Here is a 17891-nt window from a genome sequence, read left to right on the forward strand (position 1 = left end):
TAGAGATGTGGTGTTTCCTTAACACTACAATTAATATAAGTTTAATTGGTAAAAATAAATCTTACAAAATAAACTTTATTGTTCAAATTTTCCTTAGAGAGTTTTGGGTTTGACAACTACATCCACATTTCTAAGGTTACATTTTATTTTCCCATTACTTTCGTGTTTTGTGGAACACAGCACTTCAGTCAATTAAACCATAACTTTGTAAGTTGTAAAATGTTAGAAGGCCTCAGAAGAAACAATTTCCAACATAAACTAATTGGTCAAGATTACTAGAGTCTCTGTGGATTCACCATTAAGTCAGATGCAATAAAGTTGAGTTAAACTTTGCTGATGAAACATGTTCTTGTGATGCATCTGTGTCCTCTAGGGCTCTTCCTGTTTTTTGCACATTTTTTTCCCCCCTCGTTCGTTATGGTGTTAGTAAATCTGCCTCTCTCTGTTTCTGTTGCTTTTGTTTTACTGTGTTGTTGCACTGCAGCAGTTCTCAACCTGTGCAGAGTGTGTAGACGAGGTCTCAGAGGTGTGTGACACACACACACACACACAGACAGTTTCCCTCCTACCCACACAAGGCTAGTTGTGCACATACTGTATTAAAGGAAAGGGAGATAGATGCAGTGCTGCAAATGGAAAAATAATTATTAATAAAACTATTTACATTGTTCACTTTGACTCTGGTTCAGTTTGTTTTTTTATTTGGCCATTAATTAACTGTGGGCTCAATGGCCTTCTTTACAACCAGCAGTTAAAGTATTATTTGTCCAGATTTATTAATTTAACTTCAGACTCTACTGTCAGGTGTGCCGAGTTAAAATGAGGCTTTCAAAGCAAAGAAACCCTCCTACTTTTTTCAAGTATCCTCTGGTGGGGCTGGCTAACATGGTAACTTGGTAATTTATCTTCCTTTAAAAAAATAAAATTAAAAAAAAATCAGACAGGAAATCAACCAATTTGACCAAGAAGAGCAAAATGGTCAGTCATCCAGAATCATGCCTGATGATGGCGACACCAAATGTTATTGCCTCAAATTCTTCTCTTTGAAAAGTAATTTAAAAAAAAGTTTTCTCCAACATAATAGTTTAATAAAGACATGCCAAACTTGAAATGATTACAACATTCATGTCATGACGGGTGTGTTTATGGTTTATGGTTGGAAACCTTTAAAACCACATTGAACTCGTGGCTTGTTGTTCCAAAGAGGAACAACAAATCATTTGTTTTCAAAAACAACAAAAATATATATATTTTGAGGGTCAAAATGTCCTTTTTTCCCACAAAGTTAATGGAACCAATAAAACCAGATTAATATAAAATATTTATCCTAACCCAATCTTAAATATTACTTTGAGTTCTTTGTAAGATATATTTTTTCTGATTGTGACCTTTCACTTCATGTCAGAGATTTCAGTTTGTTTCCTCTTTCTCTGTTTTTGAGAGATTTAATATCAGTTTCTCCCCTTCAACTCTAGATGTCATATTTACCTAAAATAAAACATAAAAAATGATCCTCTTTCTAATAAACTCGCTGCTGAAGAGAGGGTCATGGGGACACACAGGTCATGTGTATTGTCTGAACTATTTGTCAGTCTGCCTAAAAGTAGAGCTAAGTCAGCAATGTTTTTGGTGCAGATGCTTGCGGTTTGTTCCTCCTGGAACATCATCTGTAAATGTTGCGAAACGCCGTCCGGTCCGTCCTGACTTGCGGGGGCAGCACCTGAATCTCAGCTGACCTAAGTAAACCACATTCATGACTCTGCGTGTTTCTGAGAAGTCGGGGGGAACGTTCGCAAGCCACACGTTTCTAACAGTCTTGTTTCTGTTCTCTGATCCTTTGCCTCCATTGGCTGACGACCAGGTGGGTGGATCAGGAGTCAGAGCAAATATCAACCCAGCCTTTGCCCGTCTCTGTCTGTCTGTTGACTTCTGCTGTAGGCTTAGGGCCTGATAAATTGTTTCAAACTTTTTTTGTTATTTGTTTTGTTTTCAGCATATTCGTCTTGCAGCTTTGTGTCCCACCGCAGCCATGAAGACTGCCTTGCTCTCTGTCGCCATGGTGATGATGTGTGTGACGATGGCGCACTCAGTGAAGCCACTAAAGGATTTCAACTTGGAAAAGGTAAAACTCACATCTTGCTTGTACTTTAGGGAGGTTGTGTTTTCTACTAGAATATCTGAGTGTTGTCAGATTTAAGGACAGCTGCTGATGGGTGACACAAACAAACTGCTTTTATAAATGAGGATTAATGTGTGACACAACAGGTGCGGAGAGATGCTGGAGGATATTCCACGTGGCAGAAAGGGAAATTGTTTTAAAAGCGCCAATGTTTGTTTGCCTTCATTAGATTATTTCAGATCTGTCAAGTATTTAATAAGTTTCCCACAAGATTAAGATGCGAAAAATCATGTCTATGTTAACAAGTGTGGGGAGTTTGTCCATGTGTTTATAAAATACAGCTATGAAAAGATGGCGTGTATGACGAGCTGTGCTCAGAGGCACCTTGTTACACTGAGGAAAGCGTCTCTTCGTGATGATCAACATCGCTCATCTGCATTATTTTTAGTCAGTCCATGCCACCATCCCTCCTTAAATACTTCACAGTGCTCTGAGTGTCTACCCACCAAACACTCTCCACTCCCCTGAGGACAGAGAGCTACTTTGTGACTTGAGAAATTACAAACTGCTGAGTCTTTTATAATCTTTAGCTCCACGTAATCCTCTGTGGTCAGACTGCGGGTCAGACTGAGACACTGAGGGTGTGTGAGGTTAAATCTTCACCTGTAAATATGGAAATCTACTTCCATCAGTACCTGTTTGTGTAGCAAGACATTATGAAACGTAATGGTTAAAAGTGTAAATTTTATATTCTACATCAGGGGTAGCCAAAGTCTCTCATCAATAGCCAGCTTCCTGCACATTTTAGTCCTTTCCCTGGTTCCACACACCTGGATCAAATGATGGTTCATCAGCTGGCCTCTGCAGAAGTATTTAGATGGCTCACTACCCAGGGTGCCATTCAGTAAAAGGGTGGCATGAGTGCTTGGAAAAATGTTAGTTATCTTTAATTTTTATTTGCCTATTGTGATGTCCAGTAAAGGTCACTATGCGGTGGAATACATCAGTTTATATTTAACTGTGTTTAGTTTCAAACTAAATGTTTATTTCACACTTTTTTTATATATATATATAGACTCTGGACTTCATTTGATCATTTCAAGTTGCAAAATGTTTCACAGTGAAACAGTTTTATATGAAATTATTTCTGAACTGAGATTTCACAATGTAAGAAAGTTGCAAATATTTTTATGTTAATCACCTTTTTATTCTAACACCTCTAGATCTTGTTTTCATGCAGACTTTGAAGCAAACATTTGTGAATTTGTTAGCTTACATATGCAAAATATGTGTTATTCCAATGGAAAGCTACTAATTCAAACCAGTTTTCCAGATCAAATAGACTAATATAGTTTGCCATTATTTTTCTCCCAGACCTCTACCATGAAATAAGCTTTATTGCTTTTGTTTGGTTTTGCACTCACCTCAGATTTCTATGCTGTCATATGCATTAAGTTTGCAGGTAAATGGTACCGAGTGGGACTTGCCTATGACTCTCCAGGCTTTATCCCTTTTAGAGACAAAGTGAAGATCTCCATGGGCGTCATCACAACGCTGCCCGGCGGCAACGCCAACCTCACAATGTGGGAAGCTCTGTGAGTCCAAATATGTCAAATGATAAAGGGCAGATAAAATTAGCAATTACAGATTATTATCAGAGCTGATAGAAAAAATATATAACTGGTTAAGTGGATAAAGAATTCAGTCCAACACATGCCATTTTACTTATAGCATGATTCACAACTTGCTTGAGAGTCAGCACAAACATCTTATGTTTTTTTTTTTGTTTGTTTGTTTTTTGTGCTTCAGATCTATGGCCTGCATTCCTAAATTTTACCAGTATAACAAGACAAGCGTGCCTGGACACTTCATCTACTTCAGCACCCGTTAGTGGTTTCTAATTTTATCCTGAGGCAAATTAAATTGAGGGATTTATTTGTCTAAATCAGATTTTCTGGCCAATAAGTTAATAGTTACATCAGCAGGAAATTTCCTTTCGCTAACTGGTGCATGAGTAAAAAAATACATATATATATATATTTAATGTCATATGTGATGTAAATCTATGAGCTTATTGAATAAACAATCCAGAGTTGTGTGTGGAAAGACTAAAATGTGTACAAAGATTAAGCAAACAAATTCATAAAGTGCAGAGACCAGTGTGTGTTTTTGAGGAGACTGTTCAGATGCATTGAACGCCACAGGAGGTCATTCAAAGAAATGTTACAATATGACTGAGAAACATTTTAGATTAAGGAACATGAGCAAACACACAATGAAAATCTACAAAGTTAAAAAGAAAAATATGAAGAAGTGTATTGTGGTATCATTTCAAAATTCAAATAGAAACACAATTTAAATTAGGATTTAGTTTTTTAAATACTGAATGTTTACCAAAACGTAGCTTAATTTGTCTACATTCTTCCTATATTTAATTTGTTTTTCTTTTTAATTACCTTTTCCTACCACATATATCATAGTGTAAACATTCATATGATATTTTCAGATTTAATAAGTCATACCACCACACCCAACACAAAAAACGAGGCATTTTTGGTTTATTTTTCCAAGACATTTTCAAGAAATTCATTGTTGTTTTTCCTGTTCAGGCCATAACATGGTGAAGGACGTCACTGTTGTGGACACAAACTACTCTGAATATGCCGTGGTTCTCAAATACGAGAATTTTAACAGAGAATACACACAGGCGGCGCTCTACAGTGAGACCCAAAAAGACACTTTAAATTGACTTTTTTTTTTCCAGCTCCTGTGCTGAGTACATGTAGCTCACCCAGATCTGCTTGAACAGGTCGCTCACCGAGAACCAAAGTACAAGTCCTGCAGAAGTTTAAGGCCTTTGCTTTGTCCCGTGGTTTCCCCCGAGCATCTATTCTGACCCCTCCTCCAGCAGGTAATTATTGATGAAAAATGGTCTAAATATCTGCAGTTTAAATACTATGATATAAGTAAGTTTTCTTAAGTAATGGGTGGAAATGTCCTGTTAAGTTCATCATTGTTTTCTTTGTATTGTCTCATCAACAGAGAACTGTCCAGCGTTAGGATCTGGATAATAGGCAAGATGTTTGTTTGTTACCTAAAAAAGGTAAAAACAAAAAATATATATATTTATTGTAAATTTCCGTGCTAAATTAAATTTTGTTTCTCTTCTAGGTTTTATCTCAGAGGAAGCTGAAAGAAATTTATTCAGATGTTTTGCCCAATATCAACAATAGAGACGCGATCAATACATATAAGTCTATTTTCTCAGTTTCTTTCATTTTTGTTGTCCAATTTAAATAAAAAAAAATTACATATCCTTGTATTCCCCAAACCTCTGTTTTATAAATGTATGAAATTATTTGAAATTTGTTAAAAACCTTCAAACACTTTTAGGATTTGAATCCATCAGTATCTATGTTTTATGCTCCTCAGCTCCAGAAGCAACTGCCTGAAAATCTGAAATCTGCAGAAACTTCACATCTTAGGACTGAAAACATTGTTTACTGCAGATTACCTACAAAGGTCAAAGGGTTAATTTTGTTTTACAATTTCTCTATGATTTCTTTTTATTTACTCAAATTTGATTATTTTTACAGTTTTTTATGTGGTTTTTTTATGTTTTAGGTTGATTTTTTGTTTTGTTTTGTTTTTTATTTAGGTTTCTTTACTCTCCCTGTGAATAACCCCCCTAAATATTAGCCTAATTATTTGAAAGATTAATTGTTTAAGAAATATAAAAAGTTAGTTAAAACAAAAAAAATTGTTGTAATTGTTGTAAGGTGTGGCAAAATACAAGATTTTCATAGAATGTACTTCAATTAGAAAACATTTGAATCTGATGCAACACAGTCAAATTGTCAAATACCACTACTTCAAAATAAAAGTCAACATTATGTAATGCATGTTTTTACACTGCAACAGCAGTAATATGTCAAAAAATAAATAAATCCACAAAGGTGTCGGTTGAAGCACCTTGCATAAAACAATCAAGTCCATTTTGTAGCTCATCTTTAAAATAATCAAGATCTCAATTACCAACAAATTCCCCATGTGGAAAATAATAAACACCGAAGTAATTAAATGGGAAATTAAAGGGTTAAAATCGTAGTTTTGAACAAATCCAAAGTTGACATTTAAGGGGGAAAAAAATTAAAAATGTATTATTTTATGTGTTCTTGGGATGGATAATTTGCATTTGTGGCTTAAATAAATAAATAAATAAATTGAATTACAATAAATACTTAATTTCTAATTCCAGACACCCGGATATATTGTCTTGTAGTGTGATGTTGAAAATGACAGCCACTTGAGAAGTGCATGTCGAGGATTCAATTACTGTATAGCAGTAATAACAAAGAAAATGTGCTGGTCATGAAGGTTGACAGAACCTGGAGCATGGACAGAGTAAAGGACGTGGAACAGAAGAATCGAACAAAGAAACTGAAAAACCAGGAACTTAAGTGAAGTAGGGGAAGAAAACGACAAAGGAACCAGACGAACTGATCAGAGGCGACGTGAAACAGCTTTGACAGAATGAAAGCTGAAAAACTGAGGGAGGGAGACTAATTAACAGCCGAACAGGACTCAAAGGCTCTACACAATGCGGACTCCTGGAAGAATAGCCATTGTCATGGCAACAAGTAATAGGATCCTAATTAAGAAATAAACCAAAAGGGAAAAAGCATCATAATCATCTTAGAGAAATAAATACAAATGTAAAGGGAGCAGAACACAAAAACCGAGAAACTAAATGTGAAGAGATGAAGGAATGCAGGAGCACCTCTGTAACTATAACGAATGGCAAGACCTAAAAAAAACATACTATTGCTATACTATCAATCAAAACATTAACCTTTTTTTGTTAAATAAATAATTTATCCCTTGTAAGTATAATGCAATATAATTCACTAAGCTTTCAAAACCTTGATAAATCTCAGGAATGTCCATCCACCAGCAGATTATGTAGTATTTAGATCATTTAGGTTACAGACCAGAAACAGATTTATTACTATTAATTCAAACTCTGAGTGTCCTTTAGAGACCCTCTTGGAGCAGCAAACCAGCCTTTTCCCCACTGACCAGCTGTTAAAGCCTAACAGATATTGATTGGTTGCATGTTTACAGTTAGTTTCAAACTCTGAAGTCCAGGGATTTATTTCAGATTAGTCCGAACAACAAACACTTGAATGCACAGAAACTGAGAAGGAGATAAAGTGATGCTCGGACCTTCGCTCTCAGTCTTTGAAAGCAAAACGGGGTGGGAATCCAAAAAGCAAATCATGACGGTTAGCTTTGAGAAGGCCGGTTCTCACTGTAGGAACAGATTTTCAGGATGCAAAGAGTTGTGTTTCTGGTGCCTCTACTGGTTGTTGGATCGACATGGACCCACCAGATGGACCCAGTGATGGAAAATAGTCCAGCAACACCAATGGAGAACTTTGATTTTGAGCAGGTGAGTGTTTAAGACAACAGTTCTTCTTTCTCCCCCCCCCATTTTAGCCATCAGTTTGTGCAAAACTGTTCTTTTTTTCTCACCAACTAAAGCATTTAGAAGCTCCTCTGTGAAAATGTTTATGTTGATCTCATCAGTTCACCTGAAGATGGCTGGATGTAAACATTTTTTTCTTCAGTTTACAGGACGATGGTATGAAATGGCTGTGCTGTCCACTTGTCCTCACTACATGCAGCGCAAGAAGAGACACCCTGTCATTATGGCGCTAGACCTGAAACATGTTCCTACTCAGCATAACTTTACAATGACTTCCTCCACCTTCAAGTCCGTTTCTCATGTGTTGTAATTAACTGCAAAAGATGTAAGTTTTTGTGTGATCTACAACATGTTTCTTCTTTCAGGAATGGCACATGTGGGGAGACTTTGACAGTTTATAGCTTGACCAGCACTCCAGGGCGATTCTTTCACCGTGTGGCAAGTATGTTTCTGCCTTTCTCTACATCCTTTCTGCGACATAAGGTTATTTTTACATAGCATGCTACAGCACTCAGTAGCAGTAGCTCTCTGTAGTTAGTTTTGTGAGACTTTATAAGTTACGTTGCTGTGGAAGAATTTTGACTCAATTTCCTTTACGGGTTTGCTTCAATTTCTTAATGTTTGAAGTTTGTAATTTAGCATTTCAGTCAGACTTAGGTCTGAACTTTGACTGGTACATTTCAAACGTCTTGATTGTTTCCTTTGTCAGTCTTTCACTTCAGATTTGCTGCCGTGTCTCTGGTCTTTGTGCTGTTGGTGACTCAGTTTCACCACATTTGACTCTGGAATATTTTGGTATATTGATTAAATCTCGATCAACTCAACAGCTGCAAGGTGCTTTGGTCCTGTCTCTGCAAAACAGACCTGATTTTACCCCTCCACCATCATTGTGTTTTGCAGTTTTTCTGATAAATTTGCACTGAGAGCATGACACTGGTCTTTATGGCCAAATCTTTCCTTTGGTATTAGCTGTCCTGTGGACATTATTCTAGAAATCTTATGGTTCCTTCAGATGCAGCAAACCTAATTTGAGTTGCTCTGTTCATTTTAGAAAACAACTTCTGTAGAGCATGCAACAGGGTACAGATTGGGATTTTTGCATTTTCTTTGAGCAACGCATGGGCTGACCTTGGGGTAAACTTGCAGGGGTTTCCCCTCCTGGGAAGATTGACAGCTGTGTTAGAGTAATGGGCTGTTAACACACAGCTCATGCTCCCAACCAGCAAACCTCCAAAACTCTGTTCTTCAGAGTAGTTACTCCTACTTTCCCTCCTAAATACACTGTAAACAGTGAGTGTGCATTAAGTTTTCACACACGGCTTTTTAAAAAAATCTTCTTTATTTAATAAATAAGAACACTTTAGAATCTGTTTTGTGCTTTGCCCATTTATGATTTAAGCAATTTTACAATCTGATAAAGACCTCAAGGTTTTGCTGTTTGTAGTATGTAAAGTCCTGAGAGAGCGCGTACTTTCTTTTTTCTGTGAAAATCTGTGAAAGCGTTCCTCAGACATCAAATGAAATTTCCTCTCTGCAGGATTTGGAGCTGACGTTGATTCCTTCGTGACTCACACAAACTATGATGAGTACGCTCTGATGCTGCAGCTGAGCACAGAGCAACCATCGGGAAATAAAACCAGCACAGTTAAACTTTATGGTAAGTCAACAGAGGTTTCCAATCTGACTCTGACTGAGCGACCAGGAGAAAAAAAACCTGTGATTCAATAACCAAATCACAACTACAGTTAAAACCAGAGATTAAGGTTTAAAACAAACCCTTCATTTGATCGACATGCTTCCTTTAACTTGAAGTAAAATGAGTGTTTTTGAGTCGGCGTCATGACTCTGAACATGTTTGGTTTGTGCTATATTCAAAATGATTCAGTATACCTTTTCATTCTAATTTTATTTTTTTTAAAATTAGCCAGAAAGGAACTAAATCCAAACATTTTTCTCTCATTTGATTCATCAGTAGGAGACACAGCTACACAGCATCTTGGGTTTAAAAAAGAAACAAAATGCAACATGAGAATTTGTCGTCCAAATAATCTCCTATGTAGGAGTAAAATAATGACAAATGTCTCCTTCTCAGGTCGAACTATGAATGTTAGTGCTGCTGTTCTTGATCAATTTAAAGCACTCATCAGACATCATGAAATGAGTGAAGATGCTGCTATCATGAATCAACACAAAGGTACTTCTGATATCTGGTTATTTTCAATCACACAGTTTTTTGGCAGGAAAATGTGTTTTTTAAAATTATTATTATTATTATTATTAGTATTATTATTATTATTATTATTATTATTATTATTATTAGTCGAGTCATGTTAGCCTGATTTATTAATTATCAAGCTATGTTTTTATATTCCGGCCATTTTAAGATTTTGCATTTTCTCGGGATTAGAAGTATTGTCTCAGATTTGCACTTAAAGCACTTTCAAAAGGAAGTATTCTGTTTACATTATTCTATTTCTGTATTCATTTTTCTCATAGAAAAATATTAATATTTTAAACTAAAGAGATTTAGTTTTTCCTGTCTTTCCAGGTGACTGTTTTCCAGGTAAACAAATGATGGAGGAAAGTGCTAACCACCAGGTAGCCGTTTCCCACTATGATGAACCAGTTCATGACTCTCTATTTGACATGAGAATAATCATAAATAACAGGTCATGTGTTTGTTTTCAGCCTTTTGTTCCTCAGATCTCCAGACAGAATATTACAACAGAGGAAAAGCAAAGTGATGTCTGACCAGGTTACAAATAACTCATTGTTAGAAATTTTAAAAAGCCTTGTCTTAGATTTGATTTCTGATGCAGCTCACAGTCTCTCCAACTTTTTGTTTATGCATCTTTTAATATACAAAGTTCACTTTTGTTTACTTTAGATTTTTCAAGAACCTTAGTGGTCAACAATACCACTGTGCTGGAGCAGCTAAATTAATTTGCAGTCTTTGTCTGTGACATAACACAATTACCCAATGTTAAAAAAAATGTATTGTATTTTATTTTGTTATTATTACTAGTGTTTTTGTAGTATTAGTAGTAGTATAAGTATAAATATACTATAATAAATAATAATATAAAGTATAAATATATAGTATGCATAAATGAACATAATGTCTCAAAATTCAAATAGTCAGAACTAAAGACGAAAAATAATAAAGAACTATTTGTTTGTATGAGAACTGTCTGCTGAACTCTGGATCCTTTTTATATTTGTAATATAACTCAATGCCACATTGTTCTGAGGAGCTGGTTGAGTAGAAGTTCAACTTCAGCTTCACATGTTGAGCTGCTGAGTTTGAGCACGTTGGGGTGTCGCTAATGTGGTGCTGCTTTAAACGTACTTTGGCAGGCAGATGGATAGTGTTAGCAGGGAGACACCAAAGTGTAATTTAATGTCGGTATAAATCCAGCTGTTCAGTGAAGATGTCATGTTAAGGAACAAACAGCATCATGAAGATCAAGGAACACAGCAGACAGAGTGAAGCTGGTTGGAAAACGATATTCCAGACTAGATGCAACGAAGCACACAATGTGGGAGCTGCAGAGATCCTAAGATCAGCTTGCAGAATCCTCAATAATCATACATTCTGCAAACCTGTCTTTGGCAGAAGAGTGGCGAGAAAAACGCCGCTGATAAAAGAAAATGGTAAGAAGTGTTTACAGATTGACACGAGCCATGCAGGAAACAGCAAAATTGAGGAAGAAGTCGTTCTGGTCTTTTGAGGCCAAACCTGAGCTTTAGAGTCTTCATATTATTACGTTTGTCAGAAAATGAACTTTCACATCACTCCTAACGCACTACCTCCACAATGACAGATGGTGGCAGAATGGTGCCGTAGTTTGTTTTTCTTCATCAGGGATAAGGAAATGCATGCCACACTTTTCAGAATTTGTTAACAAATGTGAAAACTCTGAATCCTTTTCATTGCCCTTCACAATTATGCACTACTTTGTGTTGTTTAACACACATAAAATCCCAATAAACCAGTTTGGCGTTACATAATAATAAAATGCAAAACGGTTTAGGGGTTGTGATAAGTTTGTGTTGTTATGTTGGAGCTTTGATAAAGTAAAGATTTCAAAAGGCAGTGATCAGAGGAACACAACTGACCTGATGTGACCAATATGTTCACTTTCTGATCAGCAGGGCGTGCTGTGACAAATGGAAATGAACTTTTCTAGCCATAACGTAGAAATCGCAACAAGTCAACCCATGAGCAAATTCCTTATCGCTTTAAAACCAGTAAATAAAAATTACAGTAAAAAAAAGTATTGTCATTTGTTTAAAAATGTATGTGCACACTTATGTCTGTTTACAATTATGGTAAATGATTCAATGAAAGCAGGCATAGTTGTATTTTGCAAACATTTTTCCAAACGTGGGAACTATTACAGAAAAAAATTTCCAGATTTGTGCCTCTAGATCTGACAGTACTGTCAAATATATATATATAAAAAACAAAGTTTATGAAAATCGTGGATCCTGTTTATTTAATAGAATACCTAAACATTTAAATAAACCTAATTTCCTCGTTTCGTTTTTTTTTTTTGCTCATCTTGTAGCGCATATTGATCTGCCAGTACTGCAGCATCTCTGAAGTCCAATGTTTGAGTGGTTCACTGCCCCTTGTGATAAATCAAACTAAAGCAGAGACAAACAGAGAGACAGAACTTTGCTCCTTTACTTGTTTGCGTTTTTTTTGGAAGCCAGGCTGTGGGAGTGATTATATTCTGAGTCCTTTACAGTTCAATGTGCGGTCCTGTTCTCAGCAGTAGAGAGGGGCTGTCACTGTGCTGCACACCTACAGGACAAGGTTCAACAAACGTGGACACAAAGTTCCGACAAGATGCAAAAATCTGTGGCTTTGGTTTTTTTGCTGTTGTCCGGATGGATAGGGGCCCTCCAGGGACTCCCTGTTCTCCCAGATCCTCTTTACAGCACACAGGAGAACTTTGATCTGAGCAAGGTGAGAGGAGAACCTCTTAAGTTTCACAAGATTATTTGAATCATCGAGCATAACTGCAAGAAATAAAACTGTTTGATACTAAAGATAAAAGCAAGGAAGCACATGTAGAGCTATTTCTACCCGTTTAGTGTTTCTTGCCTTGCATGTTCTTCATAATACTTAAGGAGTACTTTACATATGCAGATAAAGACATTAAAATAAAAAATGTCATAACTTTTTTTAAGTACAAACTATGTATAGGGAAGAGGCTGAATGGCTGAAACAATGTTTTATAGTTTGGTTGCATTTTTAAAAAATGTCAGAATATCTTAAGTGTGTGATTTTCTACTTTCTGTATGTTTTTTTTTATGACAATCCTGTTAACTCTTCATGACAGTTTTTGGGAACATGGCACGATGTTGCGAAGGCGAGTACATCTCCCTACATGCAGCGCTACAGCGGAGAACGAGCCATCGGCAAACTGGTGCTGCAGAAGGGCAGCACGGATGAAAAGCTCAAAATGACCCGAACTGTGCTCAGGTTGGACTACAAATACTGTCATATGTCAGACTTAAAGGACAAAAGAGTCCAACCATATCGCTTATTTTATCAATCAGCAAATGTTTATCATTTCTTCACTTTTCAATGTCTTCTATGAATTGGAAATTTGTATTTAAAGTCACAGGAAGTCAGACAAACACACATGCAAATTAACAGATTGCAAAACATTTGAATTTTATCTGCTTGATGATCAAGGCCAAAATCGATGTTTGCCAAGGCTTTCAAAAGTTCAAACTCAGACACAGTCAAGTTTAATCGATGTGGAAAAAAACTAATGAGACAGTCTTGGCTCAAGTCGAATATTTAGACATCCAACTTACCGAAATATATACCAAAATATATTCTGGTTTCACCAGAAATATTCTTGGAAATTTCTGGTGAAACTCAAATTAAATTTGGGATTGAAGTGACAGCAGAACGTGAGTTTACCACCGCTTTTCCTTTTAAATGATGCACTCGGTCAGGGGCGTCACACTCATTTCATTTTGGGCCAAATCAAAATCATGAATGTCCTCCAAATTTTGTGGAAGGAGATATTGATAAAATCCATTAACGAATTGCAAAGATATTAATTAATGGCTGACCCTGCATTCAATGAGTACTTCTTGAAATAAAATAATATTGGACATCATTTCTCATTGATGTTATTTGGTAGTATACAGATAAAAACTGCCTTGATTTGGTGATAAAAAAGCGGAAACTTTTTGTTTTTCACAGGACAAACCATCATTCCAATCCTCTATAACTTTCAAGATCAAAGTCGCAATAAAAACAGGGGGAAAACAATGATTTAAAAAAAAACTGATGCTACATTTGATTTGTGTGACACAGATGACTCTTAAAATCACACAATTTAATAAAACAAAATATTTAAGCAAAATTCAGCAATTAGGCTCAGTCAGATGTTTCTGTGTTGGGACATTAGGAAGCATTACAAAAGGTACTATTCTGGAATTTGGTTACTACTATTTGCTTTGATCGCTTGAATTAAAGTGTATTTTGTGCAGACGGGGAACATGTCAAGAGAGAACTGGGGATTATGAGTTGACCTCCACACCAGGACGATTTTTCTACCATGTTGCAAGTATGTTGTCTCACTTTTACTCTCTATTAATTTGGTGTTTGTGCTCTGATGATCACCTGAGGAAATAACTCTTGCTGGACGTTTTCTCCCTCTCTGCAGAGTGGGGAGCCGATGTGGATGCTTACGTCGTCCACACCAACTACAACGAGTACGCCATCATGATTATGAGCAAGCAGAAATCAACAGGAGACAAGAGCATCTCACTCAAGCTTTACAGTGAGTTTCCACCTCCTGGAGAGTCACCACTGGAGAACAGATGATGGAAATTGTTGGCACATTCTCAACCAAATACTCTTTAAGGAAGCACAAAGCAAAAGAGAACAGACGTAGGATGTGGATTTCCTGTGGTACATTTTTAACAATACATCAAAGATAACGTGTGGAAAATTAATTAGCTTTCTGCCTGACTGCGATCCGTCTGGGCTATAGCAGGAGCAGGTGGTGATTTTGGTACAAAAAAAAAAACGTATAAATACTTGTCCTGTTCTCTGTAGGTCGGACAAAGACTGTGAGACCAACGATCCTGGAGGACTTTAAAACTCTGGCCAGAGAGCAAGGAATGGGTGACGACGCCATTTACATTAGAAAGGACAAAGGTAGACGAATGCATTTGCATGCAAACATATGCTAAATAGCAAAAAATATATTTTATGTGTCATGTAATACTTGTCCCAACAGAGGCTGTTTTAAAATCTGTACACATTGTATATTAGTTATTCAGTCATATACAAAAAAGATTTCCATTTTCTCTGTGTACAGGCGACTGTGTTCCTGGGGAGAAGGTGGCCGAGCCGACAAGTCAGCCTGAGCCTCAGCCTGAGTCTGAGCCTAAGGTAGAACCAATCATCCACGACCACTGGGCAATATGGAGTTAAAGTTTTACCACAATATTTTGTGGTACTATTGTAATAATGATAAAAGTGACAATAAGAACTACTCATTTCTTTTTTTAGGTGACTGCATAACAGAGAAACAGTAACCCAACAAGCATACATACTCCTCTTGAAAAATTTGTTAATAAGCTTCTTTAGGATGTTAGGAAAACCTAAATAATGTGTTTTTTATGATTTGTTTGTATTCAGTAGCTTTAAAATACCAGTAAAGTCCATGTAATACAACATTTTAACCACCGGGTTAGGGAAAAATGTGACTGAAAATGTCTTCACAATACCTGATATATTGTTTTCTAGGAAAGATAAATGCTTTGTGCTTTTAGCAATGGCTTGCTTTTTGAAATCTACAAACATGCAGTTGCATGGTAAATGGATAATATGATGATTTTGACAAAGAAACCTACACAATCAGTTTGCTCTGCAACCTTTCTGTTGATGCTGACTGGGTTTTGTCTCTCCGTGTTGCAGCGGGTGAGGAGAAGTATTGTCTCTTCTTTGACTCTTGACGACACAGAGGGCTCTGGCTTCGAAATGCCACTGTTCAATGGAACCAGTGAGAGATGAGCTACATTAAAACATCACTTTAGTACCTTTATAATATCTAAAGGAGTCACACACACCCTCTCTGTCTGTCTTTACAGTGGCATGTAACGCCGCTCCAGACACTGGACCGTGTTTCGGGTTGATCAATCGCTACTTCTACAACTCTTCCTCAATGAGCTGCGAGATCTTCCAGTACGGCGGCTGTTTAGGCAATCAGAACAACTTTGTGACAGAGAGAGAGTGTCTGCAGAGATGCCGCACAGAGGGTGGGAAGATATAACATTCTGTTTGGAATATGTCATTGGTATTTGACCAATAAGGAGGATTTAATCGAGGTTCAACTTACTTGATTCTCCAGCTGTGTGCCGTCTTCCCATGGCTGCCCAGCCCTGCACGGGTCAACCAGCTGTCTGGGTCTTCGACCTGTCCACTGGACTGTGCGTGCCCTACAAACAGGGCTTCTGTCAGCCCAATGCTAACAAGTTCTACACTAAGGCAGAGTGTGAAGAGTACTGCGGGGTGGTGAAAGACGGTGAGGCGGTTTGGAGATCATCCCAGACACACGTTTTGCAGCGAAAAAGCTGAACATGTTAATCTTTGTGAAAGTCTGGTAGAATTTGCATTCATTCGTGAACAACACAACAGAAACTCAATGAAAGTGTATGTCATAAAGTAAAAGCCCTATTCAGGACATTTCATGTATTTCTCTGTTTACAGACGGTCTCCTGATGTCAAACTGAGCAAACCAAGGAAGCGCTGGCTGCTGCTCTCCAGATCTCTTTTCACTGAGACGAATCATGAATCAGAATCAAACATGGGGAACAACAAAAGTACATCTTAGCAAGTCAGCTCTGACGTCACATCATGTCAAGCTGTCAATAAAAAGTCAATACTTTGTGGGTCGGTTATTATTGCGTTTCTTTTTGTCCGTGCAGCATTCAAAGTAACGGAAGATTCAAGTTTACATCATATTAGTGTCGCACAGATACAAATGGAACAGGAGTTTCAATAATACAAATCTGATGCCTTTCAAAAGAAAAACCATGGTTAAAATTAATCAATATCTGCAAATATTCTTAGTTTTCTTATTTTAGTTTGTTCCTTCATATATTTTGGATTTAATCTTTAGTACACCATACAAAGAATACTGTGCAAAAGTCTTCATACCTTTGACATCCAAACAGCTAACAAACTGGACACATGATGCTGCTAGTGGTCTCTCATGTTTGGCTAACTGGTCTCTCTAAATTGTTCTTAGGTATGAATGTGTGCTTTCATGGTTGGTTGTCTTTCTGTTCACCTGTGATGGACTGGTGACCTGTCCAGGGTGTCCGGCTTCTAGCCCAATGGCTGCTGGAGAAACTCACCAACTTCCCCATTAATCTTGCTCTGAAACGAGGGTTGTAGGCTAATGGATGCATGAATGTAATGTGACAAAATGCTGGCAGGACACCAAATTAACTCCTCTCAGTTTATATATATTTTGAAATCAACATTTTTAAACTATCTGCAAAAATTGGAACATCTTGCATGTTTAAGTTGCCTCCTTCTCCTTTCAACATCTGTTTTAGAATACAAAGCAGTCAAAATGTGTGCTTCATACTGTAATTTATAGAGCAATGAGTTTTGGTTCTGTTCTGTAAAAATGCAGATGTATATTATCACTGTTTAAAACATGGGCCAATGTGCAAAGATATACATGTGCAAAATTTATTTTCTGGGTTTTTTTTAAAGAAAAAAAAGTGTAATTTGAGTGTTTGTGTTTATCTATCCTGCCAAGAGAGAATCAACAAAGAGCAAATAAGATGCTCTCAATCGAAATCAAGGAGCTTTTTAAGCCAACTTCCTATTCAAGGTCAAAACCAGGAGGTGGCGATATTCTTCAAACTAAACACGACCCTCCTGAGTTTCTCGGTGGCTCTCTCTTGGATTCCTGTTCTCATGCAACGACTTTAGTCAGCAAATGATGAGTCATTCAGAGCTGAAAAAGTCACCACTGCGAGCTTTCTCTCCGGTGAAGGAGCCAGGCTTCCTGTTCTCGGTTCCCAGAGTTCCCGGCTGCTGGCAGTAGAATGCTGGGAATATCCGGAAAGGAAGGGGAAGTGACATCACAGAGCTGACCTTCCGTACCAGGCCAGTTCACCTGGTGCACGCTGCACGAGAGGTGCCAAACAACCAAACACACACAGATAGCAAGAGGAACTTACTTTTGTCTTGCTCTGAGAGAGATGAGTGCATATTCAACAGTG

At 37.2% G+C, this 17891-nt stretch overlaps 3 protein-coding genes across 4 annotated transcripts; all 3 read left to right on the forward strand.

Moving 5' to 3' along the window:
- Window positions 1-1909: 1909 nt before the first annotated feature.
- ptgdsa (prostaglandin D2 synthase a) lies at window positions 1910-5433 on the forward strand. 2 transcript variants are annotated; one of them, XM_014987982.2, is made up of 7 exons: window positions 1910-2122; window positions 3575-3714; window positions 3929-4005; window positions 4729-4839; window positions 4929-5030; window positions 5162-5222; window positions 5291-5433. In XM_014987982.2, the coding sequence occupies exons 1-6, from the start codon at window positions 2030-2032 to the stop codon at window positions 5188-5190; spliced, it is 552 nt and encodes a 183-aa protein (XP_014843468.2). In that variant the 5' UTR covers window positions 1910-2029; the 3' UTR covers window positions 5191-5222; window positions 5291-5433. The 2 variants fall into 2 exon arrangements, with proteins under 2 accessions (XP_014843468.2, XP_014843467.2); XM_014987981.2 differs by having other exon boundaries at window positions 5162-5193.
- Window positions 5434-5581: 148 nt separating this feature from the next.
- On the forward strand, window positions 5582-12471 carry LOC106918330 (protein AMBP-like). Its single transcript, XM_014987978.2, has 7 exons — window positions 5582-7571; window positions 7750-7895; window positions 7973-8049; window positions 9145-9264; window positions 9700-9801; window positions 10156-10205; window positions 10296-12471. The coding sequence occupies exons 1-7, from the start codon at window positions 7452-7454 to the stop codon at window positions 10356-10358; spliced, it is 678 nt and encodes a 225-aa protein (XP_014843464.2). The 5' UTR covers window positions 5582-7451; the 3' UTR covers window positions 10359-12471.
- On the forward strand, window positions 12376-16537 carry LOC106918328 (protein AMBP-like). The gene is made up of 10 exons (XM_014987975.2): window positions 12376-12582; window positions 12959-13101; window positions 14130-14206; window positions 14306-14422; window positions 14701-14802; window positions 14966-15039; window positions 15568-15652; window positions 15741-15908; window positions 16001-16174; window positions 16360-16537. Exons 1-10 carry the CDS (start codon window positions 12463-12465, stop codon window positions 16380-16382), a joined length of 1083 nt encoding a protein of 360 aa, XP_014843461.2. The 5' UTR covers window positions 12376-12462; the 3' UTR covers window positions 16383-16537.
- Window positions 16538-17891: the final 1354 nt, after the last annotated feature.

Source organism: Poecilia mexicana, unplaced genomic scaffold (assembly GCF_051168715.1).
Source record: "Poecilia mexicana isolate PSO_F unplaced genomic scaffold, ASM5116871v1 scaffold_12, whole genome shotgun sequence".
Taxonomy (NCBI): Eukaryota; Metazoa; Chordata; class Actinopteri; order Cyprinodontiformes; family Poeciliidae; genus Poecilia; species Poecilia mexicana.

Excerpts from the sequence above, each read along its gene's own strand:
- ptgdsa (XM_014987982.2), top strand. The coding sequence starts at position 2,030 with ATGAAGACTGCCTTGCTCTCTGTCGCCATGGTGATGATGTGTGTGACG. Across the intron at positions 4,006-4,728 it reads CTTCATCTACTTCAGCACCC|GCCATAACATGGTGAAGGAC; the intron begins GTTAGTGGTTTC and ends TTTCCTGTTCAG. Across the intron at positions 4,840-4,928 it reads CACACAGGCGGCGCTCTACA|GTCGCTCACCGAGAACCAAA; the intron begins GTGAGACCCAAA and ends CTGCTTGAACAG.
- LOC106918330 (XM_014987978.2), top strand. The coding sequence starts at position 7,452 with ATGCAAAGAGTTGTGTTTCTGGTGCCTCTACTGGTTGTTGGATCGACA. Across the intron at positions 7,572-7,749 it reads AGAACTTTGATTTTGAGCAG|TTTACAGGACGATGGTATGA; the intron begins GTGAGTGTTTAA and ends TTTTTTCTTCAG. Across the intron at positions 8,050-9,144 it reads ATTCTTTCACCGTGTGGCAA|GATTTGGAGCTGACGTTGAT; the intron begins GTATGTTTCTGC and ends TCCTCTCTGCAG.
- LOC106918328 (XM_014987975.2), top strand. The coding sequence starts at position 12,463 with ATGCAAAAATCTGTGGCTTTGGTTTTTTTGCTGTTGTCCGGATGGATA. Across the intron at positions 13,102-14,129 it reads ATGACCCGAACTGTGCTCAG|ACGGGGAACATGTCAAGAGA; the intron begins GTTGGACTACAA and ends TATTTTGTGCAG. Across the intron at positions 15,653-15,740 it reads GCCACTGTTCAATGGAACCA|TGGCATGTAACGCCGCTCCA; the intron begins GTGAGAGATGAG and ends CTGTCTTTACAG.